The sequence below is a fragment of the Morus notabilis genome, unplaced genomic scaffold (assembly GCF_000414095.1).
Source record: "Morus notabilis unplaced genomic scaffold, ASM41409v2 Scaffold177, whole genome shotgun sequence".
NCBI lineage: Eukaryota > Viridiplantae > Streptophyta > Magnoliopsida > Rosales > Moraceae > Morus > Morus notabilis.
In genome coordinates, this window is record NW_010357654.1 from 100,493 (window position 1) to 119,542 (window position 19,050).

Here is a 19,050-nt window from a genome sequence, read left to right on the forward strand (position 1 = left end):
ATACTTTTTTTTTTTTTTTTCCCTTCTACAATTATATTCCATAAAATTATTTTTCTCACATATCATAGGCGGATATCTCTCTTCTTCCCTAAGTATGGAGAATTCCCATATACCCAAACACAGTGAAAAAAAAAAAGAAAAAAAAAAAGAAGTAATAATAAAAAAAGAAAATCCAAATCCTATATTCTCACCACTATATAAGAGTGTCTTTGCAAAGCTTGGCTAAACCAACCAACCTCCATATCTCAATCTGAGTCTGCATATTAAAATCCTTGAAGCCCCAGTCTCTTTCTCTCTTGATCATCACCAAGTAGAATCAATGGAATTTGAAGATCAAGATAAATGGGTTAATGATTCCTCTTTGGATCATAAAGGACAAGTTCCTCTTCGAGCTTCCACCGGTGCTTGGAAAGCATCCCTCTTCATTATCGGTAAGTAATTTGGTTGTTCGATCTCCGATTAACAAGATAAAAATAAATAAATAAATTGGTTGTTCTTATGCATCGTCACCAAGATATAATAAGTTTTTTGATTAAAAAAAATGCATGTATATATATATATATTAATATTCTATGTATATGTTCTTATGTGTTCTGTATGATGATCCATTTGGTTGCCCAGAAAGGGAAGTTTATGAATTAGATTCTGTCTCTCTCTCTCCCTGATTATAATATATGTGTGTGTGTGTGTGTGTAGTGTATGATATTTTTCCTTTGGGAACTTGCTAAATTGATATTTAAGTAATTATTTGCTAGTATCCACAGCTTTTTTAAGCTCTACTATTGTGATTATATACAAGTAACTTCTCACACACACAAATATATATATATATATGCTTATATTCAGTTTGTGTACTTTTTTTTCTCGTTCATTTGCGTTGCTTTTAAGCTTTCCTAAAACTGCATATATAAATATTTTAAAAAAAAAAAAAAAAAAAAAAGAGGAAGACATTTTTTACAAATTTTTTGGGTGAAAGCATGTAGGAAACGTTATGGATAAACATAAGTAGGCAAGAGATATATACAAACCAAATATCCAACAACCCTTTTAAAATATCGGTACAGAATCCTTTTTTTTTTTCCCTTTATTTTAAAATGTTTGACTAAATATCAGTAGTCTATCTAGCTGAGGCAAAACATAGATAGCGTTGTTGTACGTTACAATAATTTTAAAATTAATTTAAATGAAGGTTAGTTAACTAATGTTTTTTTTTTCCCCCCTTTCTTTTTATTTTTTTGAGAAAGTGCGATTGACTGTTGACTGACGTTATATGAAAGCAGTCTTTTGTAGTTTTTTTTTTTTTTTTTTTTTTTTTTTTTTTTTTGCTAGTCGTAAAAAGATTTATTATTAATTTTTTAAAATATATATTTATATTATAGTCCTAAAAAAAGATTTATCAATGTCTTCTTTTATTTATAAAGATTTATTTATATTCATTAATAAACCTTGGATAGGGGTATAAGGGACAATAAAATGTCGTACAAATGTTTTGGAATGTTTGAACTTTGTATATATAATGGATGGGCTGTAAAGGAGATTGTAGATGGAAAAGAACAGATGCTACGACGTAACGTAATGGTGCAACTTGGCGAAGGGACCTCTTTTAGTACTTTGCATGTGAGAATGTTCCCACATAATATTGGCCCCTTGCGACTGCCAAACAACACCCACATATACATATATAAACATACGTATGTATATATATATATATTAAAGTTATATATATGTATCTATAGGTGTATATATAAGTATTTATGAATCTATACGTGTCTTATATCCTACACAAGCAAACAAGAAGGTGCACGCTTAAAACATGATCACGACTTGAACATTGTCTACTTGTTCTCTTCGGATAATTTCTTTGGTCTCGTTTTTTTTGTTTTTTCCTTTGAATATTATGTTGTTCACCAAAAAAAAAAAAAACAGAGAGAGAAGAGACAAATGGCATTCGTGTGATAAGAAATGGGTAACTAATTATATATAGTGGATAATAATAGATGTGGAAGATGAAAGAATGATGCAATTGATGTAGGACCGAGAACTCAAATGATTCTGATAGATAAATATTAAATAAAATAACTCTAATTCTAATAAAATTCTAATCGTGTTCTCTATCAGTAATATTCTTGAGTCGAAATAGATTTTATGAATGTTGTATTAATTTTATTAGACAAAACTCTTTGCTTTATCTTCTTGATCAGTCTATTATCATTCTAAACAACTAAGGACAATCTTAATATTTATTACAGTCCAATATATATACATATATATATATATATTAAAAAAATGACATAATTCACACCATACAATTGTATACTTCTCTCTCAAATTGTTTTTGACCTATATATACATAGTGGACTCTCTTTTCATAAACACTAAGAAATCAGTGTGTCGTATACATATGTGTGTGTGTGTGTGTGTGTATATATATATATAGTGGGGGGTTGAGGACCATATAAAAGTCAACTAAAATAGCTTCAATGATAAATTAAACAAATGAAATTAAATGAAAGATGTAATTAGATAATTTATGTATGAAAGATTTTGCTTATTTATATATACTTAAATGTGAAGACATTTTCTATTCAGTGCCCCTAATTAGTCGATATTCTCACCATGACTTTATTTTATAGGTTTTAATTACAATTCAAATTTTTTGTCACTTAATTTTTTTCTCTTTTAATATATTTAAAATATGGCAATATTATGACATCACTCTCCATTTGTACACTACCCATGCACATACGAGGTTATAAATACTGACCACCGTATCTGCACAACATTCTGGGTCAAACTGTACAACCATTATTTGATATTAAAAAAATAATAATAAATAAATAAATAAAGCACTACTGATGTGCGCATAGTTGATTATATAGTACAAGTGACAACTAAAAGCGACCACTCATCACAAATTGTTTTCATATGCCGAAAAAAGAAGGCTAAAAATGCTTCGGTGGTCGCAGGCAAAAAAAAATAGAAAAAGTAAAAAAGTGAATATGGTGTCGGAGGGAAAAAGAAAAAAAGAAAAAAAAAAAAGCCGAACATGTAATCATTTTGTTTGAAAATTAAAAATTGACAGCAATATATACGCCTCTAGTCTTTGGTTAATTTGGTCATCTACATACATGATTAAATAGTTTAATTATTGATACATGCATGCATGCATATATATATATATACACATATACATATATAAATATATATATATAGTTCCATTTCCTTCCTTTTGTTTTATTAGCGTGAATTGTTGAGGCCTTGTTTACTTCATCGATTCGAGTTTTCAGTTTTAAGTGTCTACAGTAAAAAGTTCTCAGAAAATGTCACGCCTAACTTTTTCTGTTACAGTAAAAAACTCAGAAAATGTCACATCTCAACTCGAATTGAAAACTCGAATCCGCGAAGTGAACGAGGCCTGAGTTTATATGAATATAATTTAATCAGAACCTTTTAATTTGCAGCAATTGAGTTTAGTGAGAGGTTGAGTTACTTTGGGATAGCTACAAGCTTAATCATATACTTAACTAAGGTTATACATGAAGACCTCAAAACAGCAGCAAGGAGTGTCAACTATTGGTCTGGTGTTACCACATTGATGCCATTATTTGGAGGGTTCATTGCTGATTCTTACTTGGGTCGCTTCTCTACAGTGCTTGCTTCCACTGTAGTCTACATTATGGTAATTAATCCCATGTTAAACTTTACCTTGTTTCTATTTTAAATTGTAATTATCACTAAGTTTCCATAATCGTGCTCTAATTTTAGATCATGGGTGTTTAAAAAATCCGCCAGACTGCCAAAACGATCGCTCTCTAATTTTAAATTATGAGTGTTCAAAAAATCTGTCAAACCCCTAATACCGCCCAAATCCAAATCAAACCGTGTCAAATTGTCAATTATTTTTAAATTATTGAGCAGTTTGGAGAGTTTTTTAGTTTAATTTTTATGAGTGGTTTGAGCTTCTTTTTTTTTTGGCGTAGAAACCAGTACTGTTAAGCCAGCTCAACCCACCCATTTGCTGAACGAACAGAGCCTCACCTGACCCAGAACTGTTCTGGTCCTGATGAGACCTCCAAAATAAGTGGGCTGGTGGACTGGCCCAAGAGTTTTGTTTTGGTTTGTTGGAAAGTGGACCGATCCACTACCCCTTTAGAATGGCCAGCTTAGCCCATTAACATCAAATATTTATATATATATATATATATATATATATATTCCGTAGAGATATCGCCGTATTAACAGTAATTGATAGCAAATTACACCCTTCATAAGACTCTTAGAAATGTTAATTGCTTTTATAATTCACCAAAGAAAAGTCTTTAATCTTAATATAATTCTTGGAAAAATATACTTCAAGTATCATGTAGTTTAACACTTTATCAAATCGGTACCTTTAGTGTGAAAAATCTCAATCGAAACATGTGAGTATCAAGTAGACAAAGTCGAAAACTATAAGATACCAGATATTTCCCTTATAACTTCTAGTTTTTCTTTGCTCAATTAACGAAATTCTTGTTTGATTTGGTGGGGCAAAAAAAATAAAATTGCAGGGCTTAATTCTACTGACCATGTCATGGTTTGTACCAAGCCTAAAGCCATGTGACGCTGAACCATGCCAACAACCTAAGAAAATCCATGAAGTCATATTCTTCCTTGCCATATACTTGGTCTCCATTGGAACCGGCGGCCACAAACCGGCTCTAGAGAGCTTCGGCGCCGACCAATTCGACGACGAAGACCCCAAAGAGAGAAGGCAAAAGATGTCATACTTCAACTGGTGGAACTCTGGCCTTTGCTGCGGACTCCTACTTGGCGTCACTGTGATTGTGTATTTGCAAGACCATGTGAGCTGGGGCGTTGCTGACATTGTTCTCACGGCAGTTATGGCCGTTTCAATGGCTATTTTCATAATTGGAAGGCCGGTTTATCGTTACCGGAGGCCGACAGGAAGCCCTTTGACGCCAATGCTGCAAGTTCTTGTAGCGGCCATTAGGAAGAGGAACCTGCCATTCCCTTCCAATCCTGCTGAGCAGTTGTATGAAGTGCCCAAGTTTGAGAAAGTCAATGGCAGGCCTCTGTGCCACACTAAGAAGCTCATGTAAGTAAATCTCTCACATCCACACTATTCCAATACGAGAGCTATCGATTCGAGTTTAGAATTCAAATTTTGTTACAGTAAAAAGCTCTCATAAACAGTCACGCTCTCACATAAAATTATATCTCAACTCGAATTAAAAATTTAAATCAACGAACTAAACGGACTCTATATATATCGTTTTTTGTTGAAAGTTCTATTGTTACTAGTCAAACGACCACATAAAGATTCCCTTGTGGAGCTCAACTTAAAACCTGCATTTTAATTGAAAAAAAAAAAAAAAGAGAAAGATTCCTTTGTGTTTAAATTAATATTTTCTGACACGATTAATAAACGGATTGACACGAACACGACTCACTAACACGAATTGTCACCCTTACACACACATCAACATATGCACGCTGACCAATATAAATGTCTATTATAATTTTTTTTTTTGTGGCAGCATTGATACTATTTATTTCTGTCAGATGTCACTGCATAAGTGACATTTAATACGTAAGAACCCACATAATAAAAGATAAGATATCATAGTAGAGTCACATAATGTGATGTAACATTATTATTTATCATCTTTGATGATATTTGATATGTAATGTCACTATCTAGTGTGGAAACGGGATATAAATAAAAGCATCATCTAACAAAAAACTATATGAGTCTCATAATGAAATTCTAGTGCACTTGTCACCAATCATATAAATCCTTGTTTGAGTAGGAAGAATAACATTTGGTGGTCTTACGTATTTGGTCATTTTCAGGTTTCTTGACAAAGCAGCCATCATAGAACAACACAACACAGGAAACTCAACAAACAAAGAAAGCCCATGGAGGCTAGCAACAGTGACAAAAGTGGAGGAGATGAAGCTCATCCTCAACATGATACCCATTTGGATAGCCGCCATTCCTTTCGGGATTTGCGTGGCTCAAGGCTCCACATTCTTCATCAAGCAAGGCGTCACCATGGACAGAAAGATCGCCAATGGCTTCGAGATCCCTCCGGCCTCGATCTTCGCTCTCGCCGCCCTCGGAATGATCGTCTCCGTCACCCTCTACGAGAAGCTCCTAGTGCCGTTGCTGAGAAAGTTAACGGGAAACGAGCGAGGGATCAACATCCTCCAGAGGATCGGGATTGGAATGTTCTTCTCTGCCGTCACAATGGTGGTCTCGGCTTTGGTCGAGAAAAAACGTCTGGAAGATGTTCGAGAAAATGCCGGAACGAAGGGTTGGAAGCCAATGAGCGTCTTCTGGCTCGCGCCGCAGTTTGTGATCGTTGGTTTCGGAGACGGGTTTGCCTTGGTGGGATTGCAGGAGTACTTTTATGACCAAGTTCCCGATTCGATGAGAAGCTTAGGGATCGCGTTTTATCTGAGCGTGATCGGAGCGGCAAATTTCATCAGCAGCCTTTTGATAACGATCGTTGACCATGTTACGGAGAAGAGCGGGAAGAGTTGGTTTGGCAAGGATTTGAATAGTAGCAGATTGGACAAGTTCTACTGGCTGTTGGCCGCCATGACCACCGTGAACTTGTTCTTTTACGTGCTCTTGGCGCGGCGATACTCTTATAAGAATGTGCAGAAGGTTGCTGTGGCTGATTGCTATGAAGGTGATGGCGATAAAAGCTCAATGGCTTGACAGTTTGAGCTTAATCTTTATAAATTATATATGTTTGGATTTGCTATAGGTTTATTATATCATTTTAAAGCTTTTAAGTGAGTCTAGAAGAAAGATTAAAATGATCAAATTCCAACACAGTGTTGTTGTAGGTATTAGAAACATGTCTTCGAATCTGTAAATCATGTGTGCATTTGATGTCTTAGAGGACCTCAGCAATTTTTATTAGTTGCAACTTGCAAGGCATGTGAACTTGTTAACGCATGAATCACTTTCTGCATCATTTATGATGTCGAATCAACAACTAGAATGCCCACTAAACAAAGCTTGATGCTTTCTTTTAGTAATTTCTTTCCTCTCTGGAAACTTTTTTTTTTTTTTTTTCAATATATATACAGTCCTTTAAGTTAAGTTGTTCTGATTGCTGGGAATATTCTCATGTGCACTGAAGGGCTTGCTAGTTTAAAGTGGTTCTTTCCATTATCTGGGTCCTATTTATTCCACCATTCCAAATTTTCCTGTCGTCTTACAAAAGTGAACAATTTTGTATAAATTTGTGAAAAGACTGAAAAAGAACATTTTAAGACAATTAAAAAGTGGGAAAAACAATTTTTGATGCCTATTCTTCTGTTATTGATTGGTGTCTAGTGTCCATCCCCGCGTTGAAAAGTACCTTTGTTGTTTGCATTAGCATTTTTGGGGGACAAGGACATGAGAGACCACTAAGCAACACAATATTCTGTTTCTTTTGCTCTGATTACTATTTGCTAATGGACCAATTACCATTGCTTTTACACACTGAAATCTATTCAAATTGATATATCATAACTTATCCAGAAGATTGATAGAATATGAAGGCTGAGGCAGCCGATTATATCCAATTCTGACTATAAAAGAAGAAATAAACTATATAAACTGTATGCCCCACTATATATCTGATTATTGTAGCTTATGGCTCAAGTGAATTCACATCAATAAATCTTGTCAAGGAAGGCTTAGACTTGAGTGCTACTTTGAATGTGTCAATTTAGAGCCTAATCAATAAAAATAATACTTGGGCGTTTGTCATTTATCAAGCTTTACCCAATTTCAATTCCATAAAATCAAAACACCTCTTTTTCCCTGTCCACAGTTACAGAATTGAATAACACCCGTGACACCTAATCTTCTACACAATCATACAAAATTCTAGATGGGAGTTTTGGAACAAATTATTACAAACGAAAAGGAAAAGAATTAAGACACCAAATGTATCCAGCGGGCGACACTTGGCACGCCCTGATTGACCGCAAAAGCCATGTAATAGCCCGGCGGAGCAACCCTGCCGCTAGGCGGTGCCGTACAAGAAATCTTGTACCGGCCGTCTCCGGCAGGAGCGGTGGGAGTAACGGCTAGTTTGACCAGGCGTTGACCCTGCGAAAACGAGTGCGTGGCAAATGGCGCACTTCCTAAATTCACCTCCACAATCCCTACAACAGGCAAGGGAACCGAAACCACTACATCAAATGCCTCACCATAACGCACCGTCTCCGGAATCCCCTCAATAACGGGTCGGAGATTTGCCCGATCCGGGGACAAGTACTCCGGCGAAAACGCCTCCACTCGCAACTCCGTAGGGAATTCCACCTCAAATTTGTAGAAGACGTGCGGGTTACTACCCGCCACTAGTACCCGCCCGTCCGGCAACAAGTTAGCTGTCGAGTGGTACATCCTCGGCACCGTACCCGGGGTCAATGTCATGAACCGCAACCCACCCGGCTGATCAGGTCGGTAAAGAAGCGGGTACAAACACGGGGCGGATGCCAACTCAAACCCTTGGGTACCCGCTTGAGCCCCATTTATAACCAACACGTCACCCGTAGGAAGCATGACCATATCGCCCATGATCCGACCAAAAGCCATGTCCTCCATTTCCCAAACCCGGTCGGGTCCGGTGGCGACTATCCGTCCGCAGCTACCGTGCGCCGGAGTATCCGTACTCCTCTCAATAAACGCGCCATATTTGGCCCCACCGCACACAACAATTACAGCCGTCGAATAGTCCCCTTCCAACGCAAGCATCGCCGAAGACCCCGCCGACGGGTAATTCCTCGGACCCCCATCCAACGGTGGGTATTTCATCATGACCTTGTTACTGTCATAATCGTACATCACCGCCCTGTCGTTGGCGAAAATGAAAAGGTGTCCGTTGGGGAGGAGATGAACGTAAGGGTAGAGATTGTCCATCTGATTATCCTCAGCTTCGGCCAGAAACGGGATCGAAACGGCGCCGTTTTTTCTCGGTGGGAAATACTCCACTGTGTTGGCGGCTCTACCGCCGACAATGATGACCGATCCATCTGGCAGAATTTGATTCGTCGCGTACCACCTACCGTCGATCAACGCCACGTCATCGAGCTCGACCCAATCGCAGGACCCGTTGGGCTCGCAGGGGTCGAACTTCCGGATCTTATTAAAGCCGTCCAAGTCGCCGCCGGTCTGGAGAAGCGTGCCGTTGGGGAGGAACTGCCCCGATGAGCACCACGTGTCGGTGAGGATCATCAACGGCCGGATTTGGTTGGTGGCGAGATCTAGTAACACCGAGTGGGCGTAGCAATCGTGCTTTAAAACGGCGTCGTTCCGGTCGGACCGGCAGTGGCCTTTGCGGAGAAGTTTCCGGCTCGGACCGATGTTAGTCCGGTCAAGGAGGACGACGGTGTTGAAGCGCGTGACGGCGGTGTGCATGGAAGCTATGCCGGCGTTCTCTACCAGAATTTCCCACGTGCCGGGTAGCTGTGCACGTGCGAGGAAAATGAAGTGAAGTATTACGAGGATTAGAAACGGAAGACATTGGAGAAAATGAAGAGAAGGCATTTGGGAAAAGGAAAGAGAGAGAGAGAGAGAGAGAGAGAGAGAGAGAGAGAAAGATGGAGAGACACGGTGAAGTGTAGTAGTGTAGTGTGGTGAGCTAGGCAGCTTCGTTAGAAACTTTAAAAAGTAGTTGAAAAGCGAATCGGGTGTAGTTAGGTCCATGGTAAGATAAACTTGGGAACTACATAAATTTGATATGAGAGAGCGCCAAAAAAAAAAAAAAAAAAAAAAAAAAAAAAACCGATATAGCATACATCACCGTTGGCTTTTTAGTCCTTTAAGATTAGAGTCGGCAATTTGAGTCATGATACGAAATACGATTAAAATTCACATAAAATTAATAAGTTTAGATTTATTATAAATGAATTTAAATTATAAACAGTTTGATACGATTAACACGATTAATAAACGAGTTAAATTATGATTGATCTCTTAATACAAAATGACACGAATTAATACAATTAACTATATGTGTCATCTACAATCTAATGATATGTGATATAACATGAAATTTTATACGACATATTAAATACAAATAATATGAATTTTAATATTTGTACGTAAAATTCATTTATTGTTCTTAAAAGAAAAGATAAATTTATCAATAAACATGTTAAATCTGTCATGATCGTGTTAAATAAGTCATTATTATATTAGTTATTTATTCAATACATTCATTTAAACGGATTATGCGGGTTAATCGATTAACATGATCAATAAATGAATCGTCTTTGGATTGATATTTTTGACACGTTTAATATATTTATATTGATATTTTCTAACACAATTAATAAATGAGTTAACATGAATACGAGCCATTAACACGAATTACCATCCCTATTTAAGAATAAGATAAATGTTGTTATTTATGCCTATTGTTAAAGTATTATAACGTACATAATGTTATACAATATTATTAAATAATTAGGTCCAACACCATCAAGCAATAATTTATTTTATTAAATAATTATGTGGAACACTATTAAGTAATAATTTTGTTACAATTAATAAAATTAGATTCTAATCACATCACATTTTTAAATTTTTATTTTTATAAATAACAATAAATTCATTTATATATATAGAGGAAAATAATTGATATATATGTAAATGTACATATATATTAAATTCTCAAAATACAATTAGTCTATATATTAAATTTCAAAATACAATTTGTGTAAGCCTATTTATCTTTTGAAGGGGTAAGTTCAATATTGTGATCTCTTTATCTTTAATAAAATATGTTATGATCTATCAGTCTCAAACTTGATGAACACAATTTTTTTTCGTTTTTTCTCTTTTTTGTATTTTGTGAACATTAGAGAATTCAAATTTCAAATCTTGTAAATTTGTTGTTAAACTTAATCTATAATCACCTTATTTGACGCCTCCTTCTTTACTTATTAATTTTTCCTTTCAGATGTTATGCAAATAATTCATTTCGTTAGTTTCAAAAAAAAAAAGTAATATATTTCATTTAATCTTTTTGACCATTTCTCCATATATTAATCAATAAAAAAAAAGAAAAAACTGATTCAACATATGTTTATCAATATATAGTGATTATAAACCTAACTTAACGATTTATAAGGTGACGAGTTTAAATCTTTTAAATTTTAAAAAGAAAAAAATTCAGTGAATACACATGGAACAAATTTGAAAGAAAAAATTAAAAATTTTTAGGGTCTGTTTAGTTCGTTGATTTAAGTTTTTAATTTGAATTGAGATGTAATTTTATGTGAGAGTTTTTTTTATTATAGCAAAAAAGTTAAATGTGACTATTTCTGAGAGCTTTTTATTGTGGCAAAACTCGAATCGAGCCTGTTCATTTTCACCAATTTGAGTTTTATTACAGTTAAAAATTTTTAAAAACTATCACATTTAATTTTTTTATTATAGTAAAAAATTCTTATATAAAATCACATTTTAACTCAAATTAAAAATTTAAATCATCAAACTAAACGAATGTTTAATTTTAGTGAGGGAGTCACATGCTATAAATTCATGATGAGAAAAGTCAAAGTTTTAAAATAACATAACAGCAACGGTTACAAAGTGTGGTGGGTTCATTTCTTGATGACATGGTGGCAAGTAGACGTATTGGCCTTTTGACACGTTTGGAGCCAACTGGATGTGATGTGATGACTGACGTCTTCTGTGGATACACGCGGTGGGGCCTACGGTGGGACCACCACGTGATTTGTTTAAGTATTTTGGGTTCTATTTCGATTCCTCTTTGCTCTGTTTCGATACTAGTTGAGAATATGGGACCGAGATTTTTACGCCGACAGCTAATTTTATATTCGCACTTTATCATGTGCTATTTAACGCTAAATAATTAGGGTCTTTCTGCAATAAGATCGTGTTAAAAAAAATTTTAGTGTTTATTTTTTTTTTCAAAACACCGATATTTTTTATTTATTAATCTTTAAATATGTATTAAATTTGATTAAAAATTAAATTAAATTAAAAAATAATACAGTTGATAAATAGAGGCTCCGTTCATTTCGCTGATTCGAGTTTAAAATTCGAGTTTTGCTACAGTAAAAAGTTCTCACAAACAGTCACATCTAACTTTTTTGCTACAATAAAAAGCTCTCACATAAAATCACATCTCAACTCGAATTAAAAATTCGAATCAACGAACTAAACGAGCCCAGAGAATGTTGGTGTCTAAAAAATAAAAAATACTAGAGAATTTCTTTTTTTAAGGGACATAAATTGAATTAATATGCAAATTTTCAATTCAAACTATAATATAATAATTTTTACTTTTATTTATTTATTTGTATCTCAATTTTTCCTCTAAATAAATTAAGCTTGGAATTTTGAGTTTAATTCAATTTTTTAGAGTCCAAAAAATTGTGAATTTATAATCTTGATTTTTAATTTATGCGAGATTTTAAATTTGAAATATGAATACTTAAAATTAAAACTTGAGATATAATTGTAATTTTTGAAGAAATATTGTGTAATTATTTCAAATAAAAAATTTCAAGGGTAAGTGAAGGAAAGAATTGTAGATAGTTAAAATCACATTAAACAACAAAAATATGTAAAGGAGATAATTTTTATATAGCTATGACGGCTCAAAATGTACTCTATAAGTACTACCTTTTTGTATGTCTTACCATAAAAATCTCCTAATAATTATTACAAAAAATCTAGGGTTTTTTTTTTTTTTTTCAAATTTCACCCAACATAACAGTAGTTGTTTCAATTTCACTCCTTACAACGGCACAAAGTATAATAAGTTGTAATGTTCATAGTTTCATTATTGAAACGTCATTCTTTTAGAAAAGGGTGATCAATGTTTTTGACGGTTTGAAATTTTTAACGTTGAATTATACGTGGTTGGTACCCCCCCCCCCCCCCCCCCCCCGGAGGCTGTGGCGGAGAGACGTTATGCCTCCCTGAATTTTTAAAAATTTGTCTTCTTACATAGAGTTTTTCAAAATTTTTAATATATGCTCCCCAACATTTTTAAAAATTTGTTTTCTTGTATTTAGTTTTTTTTTAATTTTTTATATATGCCTGCTAAATCATAAGATCTTATACATACCTCCTCATTAACAAAATTTTTCTCTAATTTATTCCTATTAATCTTTTTTAAAATATATCTTTACTAAAAAAAATTTCTTTATGATTTATTTGCCCATCTTGAAGTGATTTTTCCTTTTTTAAATGTATCCTTACTTAAAATATTATTTTCCATACGTTCTTATAGTTCTTTAATACCATATCTTTAAAAATGTGGCATATTATATACTTTTTTTCAAAATTGCCCTACCGAAATCATTTTTAAAATATCTCTACCTAAACATCTTTTCTCATACATCATTTTCAAATATTATTTCCACTTACGTACCTCCTAAATAGTTTATTTTTAAATTTGTCACATCAATCTGATTTTCATTAATTGTTCTACTTTATTTTCTTCACTAAACTATGTGCATAAGAGAATAATAAATTAGGTTAAAACTAATCTTTTATGAAAATTCTATTATCACAATTCAACAAATTAAATATTTATGTCCTTCAAACTATGTAATGGTATTAAGAGTTAATAATTTGAAGGTTTGAAAAGACTTTTCATGTTTTTAGCCTATGCCCCTAAATTAAAATCCTGACTCTGCCACTGCCTGAAGGAGGATTACTGGATAGAATTTGAGGTAAAGATGGAATCGACATCAATCGTGAGGCGGTTTTCGGCGTGCCGGTTTTAGTCTCAATTTATTCTATAGAGATTTTTGTATGTTTGGAGAGTTGAGCCCTCTTGTGGTATACATGTCGACTTGTTGTTGTGGTCTGTACATGTTTTGAGAGGATTGCACTATTTTGTGTTTTAATGTTCTGCCCTTTTTTTGTTTTAATCTTTCGTTTGTAATAATGGTGGTCCTTAGTTTTTGTTAGTTTCTTGGTTGCTTAGTGTTTAATTGTCTTTTTCATCTGCAAGATATATTTCTTTACGGCTTTTGTGTGGCCTTCGTGCTACAGGTTTCTAAACATCGATTGATCGAGTTTTTTTATCAACTATAGCAGACCTGTCAAAGAGTCCATAAATGTGTTTAATTTTTAGTGTTTGCCGTTTATGGTGCTTGATTTTATTGTACTTTTCGTCCTTTGTGTTATAAGTTTTTTGACATTGGTTGATCAAATTTTTTTTTATCAATTATAGAGGATCTATTCAAGAGTCGACATTTTGGGTGTTTTCTGTTTATGAAGTTCGTTACATATTATTTTTTTATTTGAATTTATTGATGGAATTAATGATTTGTCGATAATGTGTTTCTTGTAGTAAAAACCATGTGTATGGATTGGTGTTTGTATAACACTTTCATGTCTTGGTTTATGTTTTCTATTTTAAAAAAAGTTGTAATGTGGTGAATGTGAGTTATGTAAACGTAGAGAATATACGCACGTGGTCATGAGTACGTGAAGAGAAATTTCCATAGGGTTATGCATGAGTAACGGACCCATCCCCACGAAATTAAGAGAACCGTACCCTACTCATTTAGCACAATTTAGCGCCAAAAAAAAAAGAGAAAAAAGAAAAGTACCCCACCAATTTCCTCAAATAAACAAACTGAAAACGTGAGGATAAATCATTCAAAAAAAACCGTTAGGATAAATACGAAATAAATGCTCAAAAAGATGAAAGAAAGAAAAGTCCATATGAATATACATGAAACGTCTACATAATTATTTAAGCCTCGTTTAATTTGTGAATTTAAATTTTTAATTTAAATTAAAATGTGATATTTTTTAAAAAATTTTAACTGTAATAAAAAAAATTAAATGTGACATTTTAAAAACAAAATTTAACTATAAAAACTTAAAATTAAAAATTTAAATCAAAAAAATAAATGAGATTCTGATGGACATAATTTGATCATATCCATGAAGAGAGGACGTCAATCACCTCATTGGATAAGGTCCTTAATTTGTTTGCAGCCCTACCTTTGTAAGCCAAAAGAGACAATTAAGGGAAAAAACAAAAAGAGAACACTGTTGACAAGGACAAATCTAATCCCAATTAACACTATTAGCAAATTTTTAGTGACATGCCTCGTTCACTTCGCGAATTTGAGTTTTTAATTTGAGTTAAGATGTGATATTTTCTGATAATTTTTTACTGTAGCAGAAAAAGTTAGATGTGACATTTTTTTAAAGCCTTTTACTGTAAAAATTTAAAACTGAAAACTCGAATCGGTGAAATGAACGAGGCCTTAGTGACTCTATATTGTAAAACAAACATTAACCAAAGAAATAATAAATGTCGGTGACGATGATTCCATAATGAATACCACCTTAGAAGAAAAATTGAAGACCTTTGTTTCTTTTTTTTTTTTTTAATGTTTAAAATTTCCTTCCAACATAAAAACATATTTAAAAATATCTACGACAACTATAATTCTATGAATGAGAACTCTCTCGACAGCAACACACAGCTGAGTACCTCATTTTCCAACTGGATCCAAATTATATATGTTGATATAATTGGTTCTGATTACGGTAAATGATTAAAATATTCATTGTGGTCAATAAAAATATATAATATTATTTTTCATACATAAAGTTAAGGACAACATCATATATTTTCTCGAATTTTTTGTAGGGATCGTAGAATCAAAGCAAAAATAAATGAATGAAAAGAAAGCTTTGATAACTTTTTTTTTTTTTTTTTGAGTAAGCTTTATAAAAGAATAATTTATATTTTCTAGTAGATAAGATAATGTTGCATCCTGTAATTGTTGCATGTGTATAAACTTATGCAGTGACATAAATATATATATGTTCTATCGTTCTTTTGTCTAAAAAACTCAAAAAAATACAACTCGAGTTTCAATTTTATTTAAGTTTATGTTCTTTTAAGTTTTAACTTTATCTAACTTTACTCAATTTTATTCAAGTTACAACTTCAACTCAAATTATAACTCAAATTCAACTCAAAAACTACATTCAAGTTACACTCTAAAAAACACGCCTAGATTAGAGTTGCGAGAATTTGGATTGGGTCAAACTGTCTGATCTGAGCCATGTCACTAGTGATCCAGGCCCAATCAGGCATAACCCTAACTTCAGGGCCGGATCGAACGAAGGTTTTAAGTCTTAACACTTATTTATGTGTTAGATTGGGTCAAACTGTCTGTCTCGTGGCATATACCAATTCAAGCTTAAAATTTATAGTGTTCCTGTAATGTAAAGTGCCCAATTGTTTTTACCATTTTGTTTTGCTTCGTTTTTTTTATTAGAAAAAATACCTACAATGTCCGTATTACACTTATTTTATACAATTCAAATAAATAAATCACCGATTTGCTTTTATCATCAGTAATTCCATTCTTGAACGGGTAAGCCGGTAGTTTACTAGTTTTTTAATAAGTAAATCTGTAGTTTGCTCTTTTTTATAATCTGCTACTTTTTTCTTAAAGGCTAAATAAACCAGTAGTTAATCTATTATCATAGCTTCAAATCATAAATTCTAAAATCAATCAACCAACATTGGAAAAGAAAAAATAAATGACACAAAGAATTAAGTAAACAACTGGTTTACTATGCGATTGTATGAAGTAACTGGTGGTTAATGGATAGATCCGGCGACAAAGTGTTAGGAAGATAATTAATTGTCTGACCCAATGAAATTTTAAAATTTTTTAGTATAGCTACAAGATTCTAACGATATGAATAATAAATTAAATCCATGGGCCATTCCCATCAATTTTAAGGTCTTGTCATTTTGACTTTACTCCTAATTTTTGTTCTTTTACATTTTTGAGTTAGAGTGATTTGAGTGATGATATTAAATTGAGTTTGAGTTATAACTTGAGTTAAAGTTGTAACTTGAGTTTGTGTTTGGATGTGTACGTTTGAGTTATGATTTGAATTGAGAATTTTTTTGAGTTTGTGTTTAGGTGGGTCAAAACTTAAATTTATATTTAGATAATATTTTAATAAAAACTCAATAGTGATGAAAAATTTTAATAGGGTATATGAGTGAGGTTTTATTCGTCTTTTCGTTGTGAATGCATAGAAAAAAAAAATCATCTCCATCAGAATTAAAATGAAAAAGTTATGACATTTTTAAGAAAAGAAAAAATAATGTTCATTAACTTGAGTTCGAGTTTATGAACTCGAGTTAAAGAGGAAACTTGAACTCGAATTTAGCCCCAAACTCGAGTTCAAACTCAAATTTTACAAAATAACATGAACTTGAATAAAGTTGTAACTCAAGTTTAAATTTTTTATGAGTTTTGTTGTAAAAGTACAATTCCTAAATCAGTTATACTAAGCTCAATCCGTCAAAATTTTGGTTAAGAAGTAGAAAAAAGACCACATGGTCTTATTTAACCCGCTCTTTTTTCCAATTATTCTTAGCATAAGGTGTTAAGTAGGACTAAATCAAATGTCATGGGTAAAATGTGAAGTTTTCAAATTTAAGGAAAAAATAAGAATGATCCTAAAATTTGAAGGATATTGGTGAATGTTGATACTCGTTTTTTTTGCAAGGCGTAAGCCTAATTCATAGCCCGCAATATGGCCTAAGGTATAATGCAGACTCAAGCCACTCTTCAACGATCCCTTAGTGGGCTGGGGTTTGGAATACCAAGGAACCCAAATAGGCCCATATTATTCAATCCAATTGGATCCGTGACCCACTTAGGAGGTTGGAGTTTATGAGGAGCTTGAATAATTTAGGTTGTAGAGGAAATTTAACTAAAAGAGAGAATAACATATCCTACCTTCTTAAATCATCAAGCTAACTAAAAATACCCTTTTAAAAAAACTTTACCCATTTTTATTTAAATTTAAAAAAAAAACCAATTTTAACTGAACTTCAATTTTCTTAGAATTTAGGTCATTAAATTGAAAATTGGGACAACTAGATTTCCAAACTCCTATTTTCTTGACACTTGAATTCCCTTTTTGAGACCCCTAAACTTTTTTAAAATTATATTTTGACTCCTAAATTTTTTTAAAATTATATTTTAACCTTAAATTTTTAAAATTACATTTTGGCCCTTGAATGTTTTTTAAATTACATTTGACCCTAAATTTTAAAATCTTTATAATAGGTGCTTATAAATTTTCTCTATCCTTTTTTTTATCCATTTGAATTCCAACCTTGATCACGATCATAGTATGTCAGGCTGTCTCGATAGCGATGGCGGTTCAAGCTCGACCCTAAAGGGGTAGATCGGTTCATTCCGATTCTAAAGCTTAACGTGCCTAGCTCATAACTTTATAAGCTATTCTATAAAAAAATTAAATAGTTGTTTGGGCTGAAGACCGAATCGATCAGAATAAGCACTCGGGATCAAAGCTTCAGCCCAGCTCGAATCAACCTGAAGACTTAAGCAAGTTGCGTTAGAATTGACCCAAAAATATTAAACTTCGGTCCAACCTGTTTAGCCACGTCCAAACTTACGGTTCTAATTTGGAGTCAATAATCAATACGGTTCCTACCTTCTGTGCTCATATGTATGCTCTCTCTCTCTATCTATATATATATATATATAGGTCTTGTTTCTTCTATCTCATTCGACCCTTACAGATCTATATATATAGATCTCCACTCCAAACAGATTCGAATTGTTTCCTCTAGACCTCATTCGAATTGTGAATTTATAGGTCTTGCACCAAACATGGCTACCTCTCCGGTTTCTGGTCTTCCCTAGTCTATTAAGGCCTATTTTATTTTGTAGATTTAAATTTTTAATTCGAATTGAGATGTAATATGTTTTGAGAGTTTTTTATTATAATAAAAAAAATTAAATGTGATATTTTTTAAAAATTTTTTACTGTAAAAATTTAAAATTTAAAATTTAAATTAATAAAATAAATGAGACCTAAAACGAGACTTTTGTAGAAGAGGCAAGGCAAGGCATGCAAGCAAAGAAAATAAATATAGCTGGTCTTGCAAACGTCACATTCTCAGCTATTGTAATAAGCCTATACCAACTAGGCTCCAATAGTAAAACTGTACTGAC

The 19,050-nt window shown here is 33.1% G+C and overlaps 2 protein-coding genes across 2 annotated transcripts; one reads left to right on the forward strand and one right to left on the reverse strand.

Moving 5' to 3' along the window:
• Nucleotides 1-35: 35 nt before the first annotated feature.
• Nucleotides 36-7,123, forward strand: LOC21399974 (protein NRT1/ PTR FAMILY 5.6). The gene is made up of 4 exons (XM_010090256.2): nucleotides 36-431; nucleotides 3,462-3,679; nucleotides 4,551-5,098; nucleotides 5,857-7,123. Exons 1-4 carry the CDS (start codon nucleotides 320-322, stop codon nucleotides 6,728-6,730), a joined length of 1,752 nt encoding a protein of 583 aa, XP_010088558.1. The 5' UTR covers nucleotides 36-319; the 3' UTR covers nucleotides 6,731-7,123.
• A 628-nt stretch (nucleotides 7,124-7,751) lies between these two features.
• LOC21399975 (aldehyde oxidase GLOX) lies at nucleotides 7,752-9,643 on the reverse strand. Its single transcript, XM_010090257.2, has one exon. It carries the CDS (start codon nucleotides 9,560-9,562, stop codon nucleotides 7,946-7,948), a length of 1,617 nt encoding a protein of 538 aa, XP_010088559.1. The 5' UTR covers nucleotides 9,563-9,643; the 3' UTR covers nucleotides 7,752-7,945.
• Between the last annotated feature and the right edge of the window lie 9,407 nt (nucleotides 9,644-19,050).

Excerpts from the sequence above, each read along its gene's own strand:
- LOC21399974 (XM_010090256.2), top strand. The coding sequence starts at position 320 with ATGGAATTTGAAGATCAAGATAAATGGGTTAATGATTCCTCTTTGGAT. Across the intron at positions 432-3,461 it reads AGCATCCCTCTTCATTATCG|CAATTGAGTTTAGTGAGAGG; the intron begins GTAAGTAATTTG and ends TTTAATTTGCAG. Across the intron at positions 3,680-4,550 it reads CCACTGTAGTCTACATTATG|GGCTTAATTCTACTGACCAT; the intron begins GTAATTAATCCC and ends ATAAAATTGCAG.
- LOC21399975 (XM_010090257.2), bottom strand. The coding sequence starts at position 9,562 with ATGCCTTCTCTTCATTTTCTCCAATGTCTTCCGTTTCTAATCCTCGTA.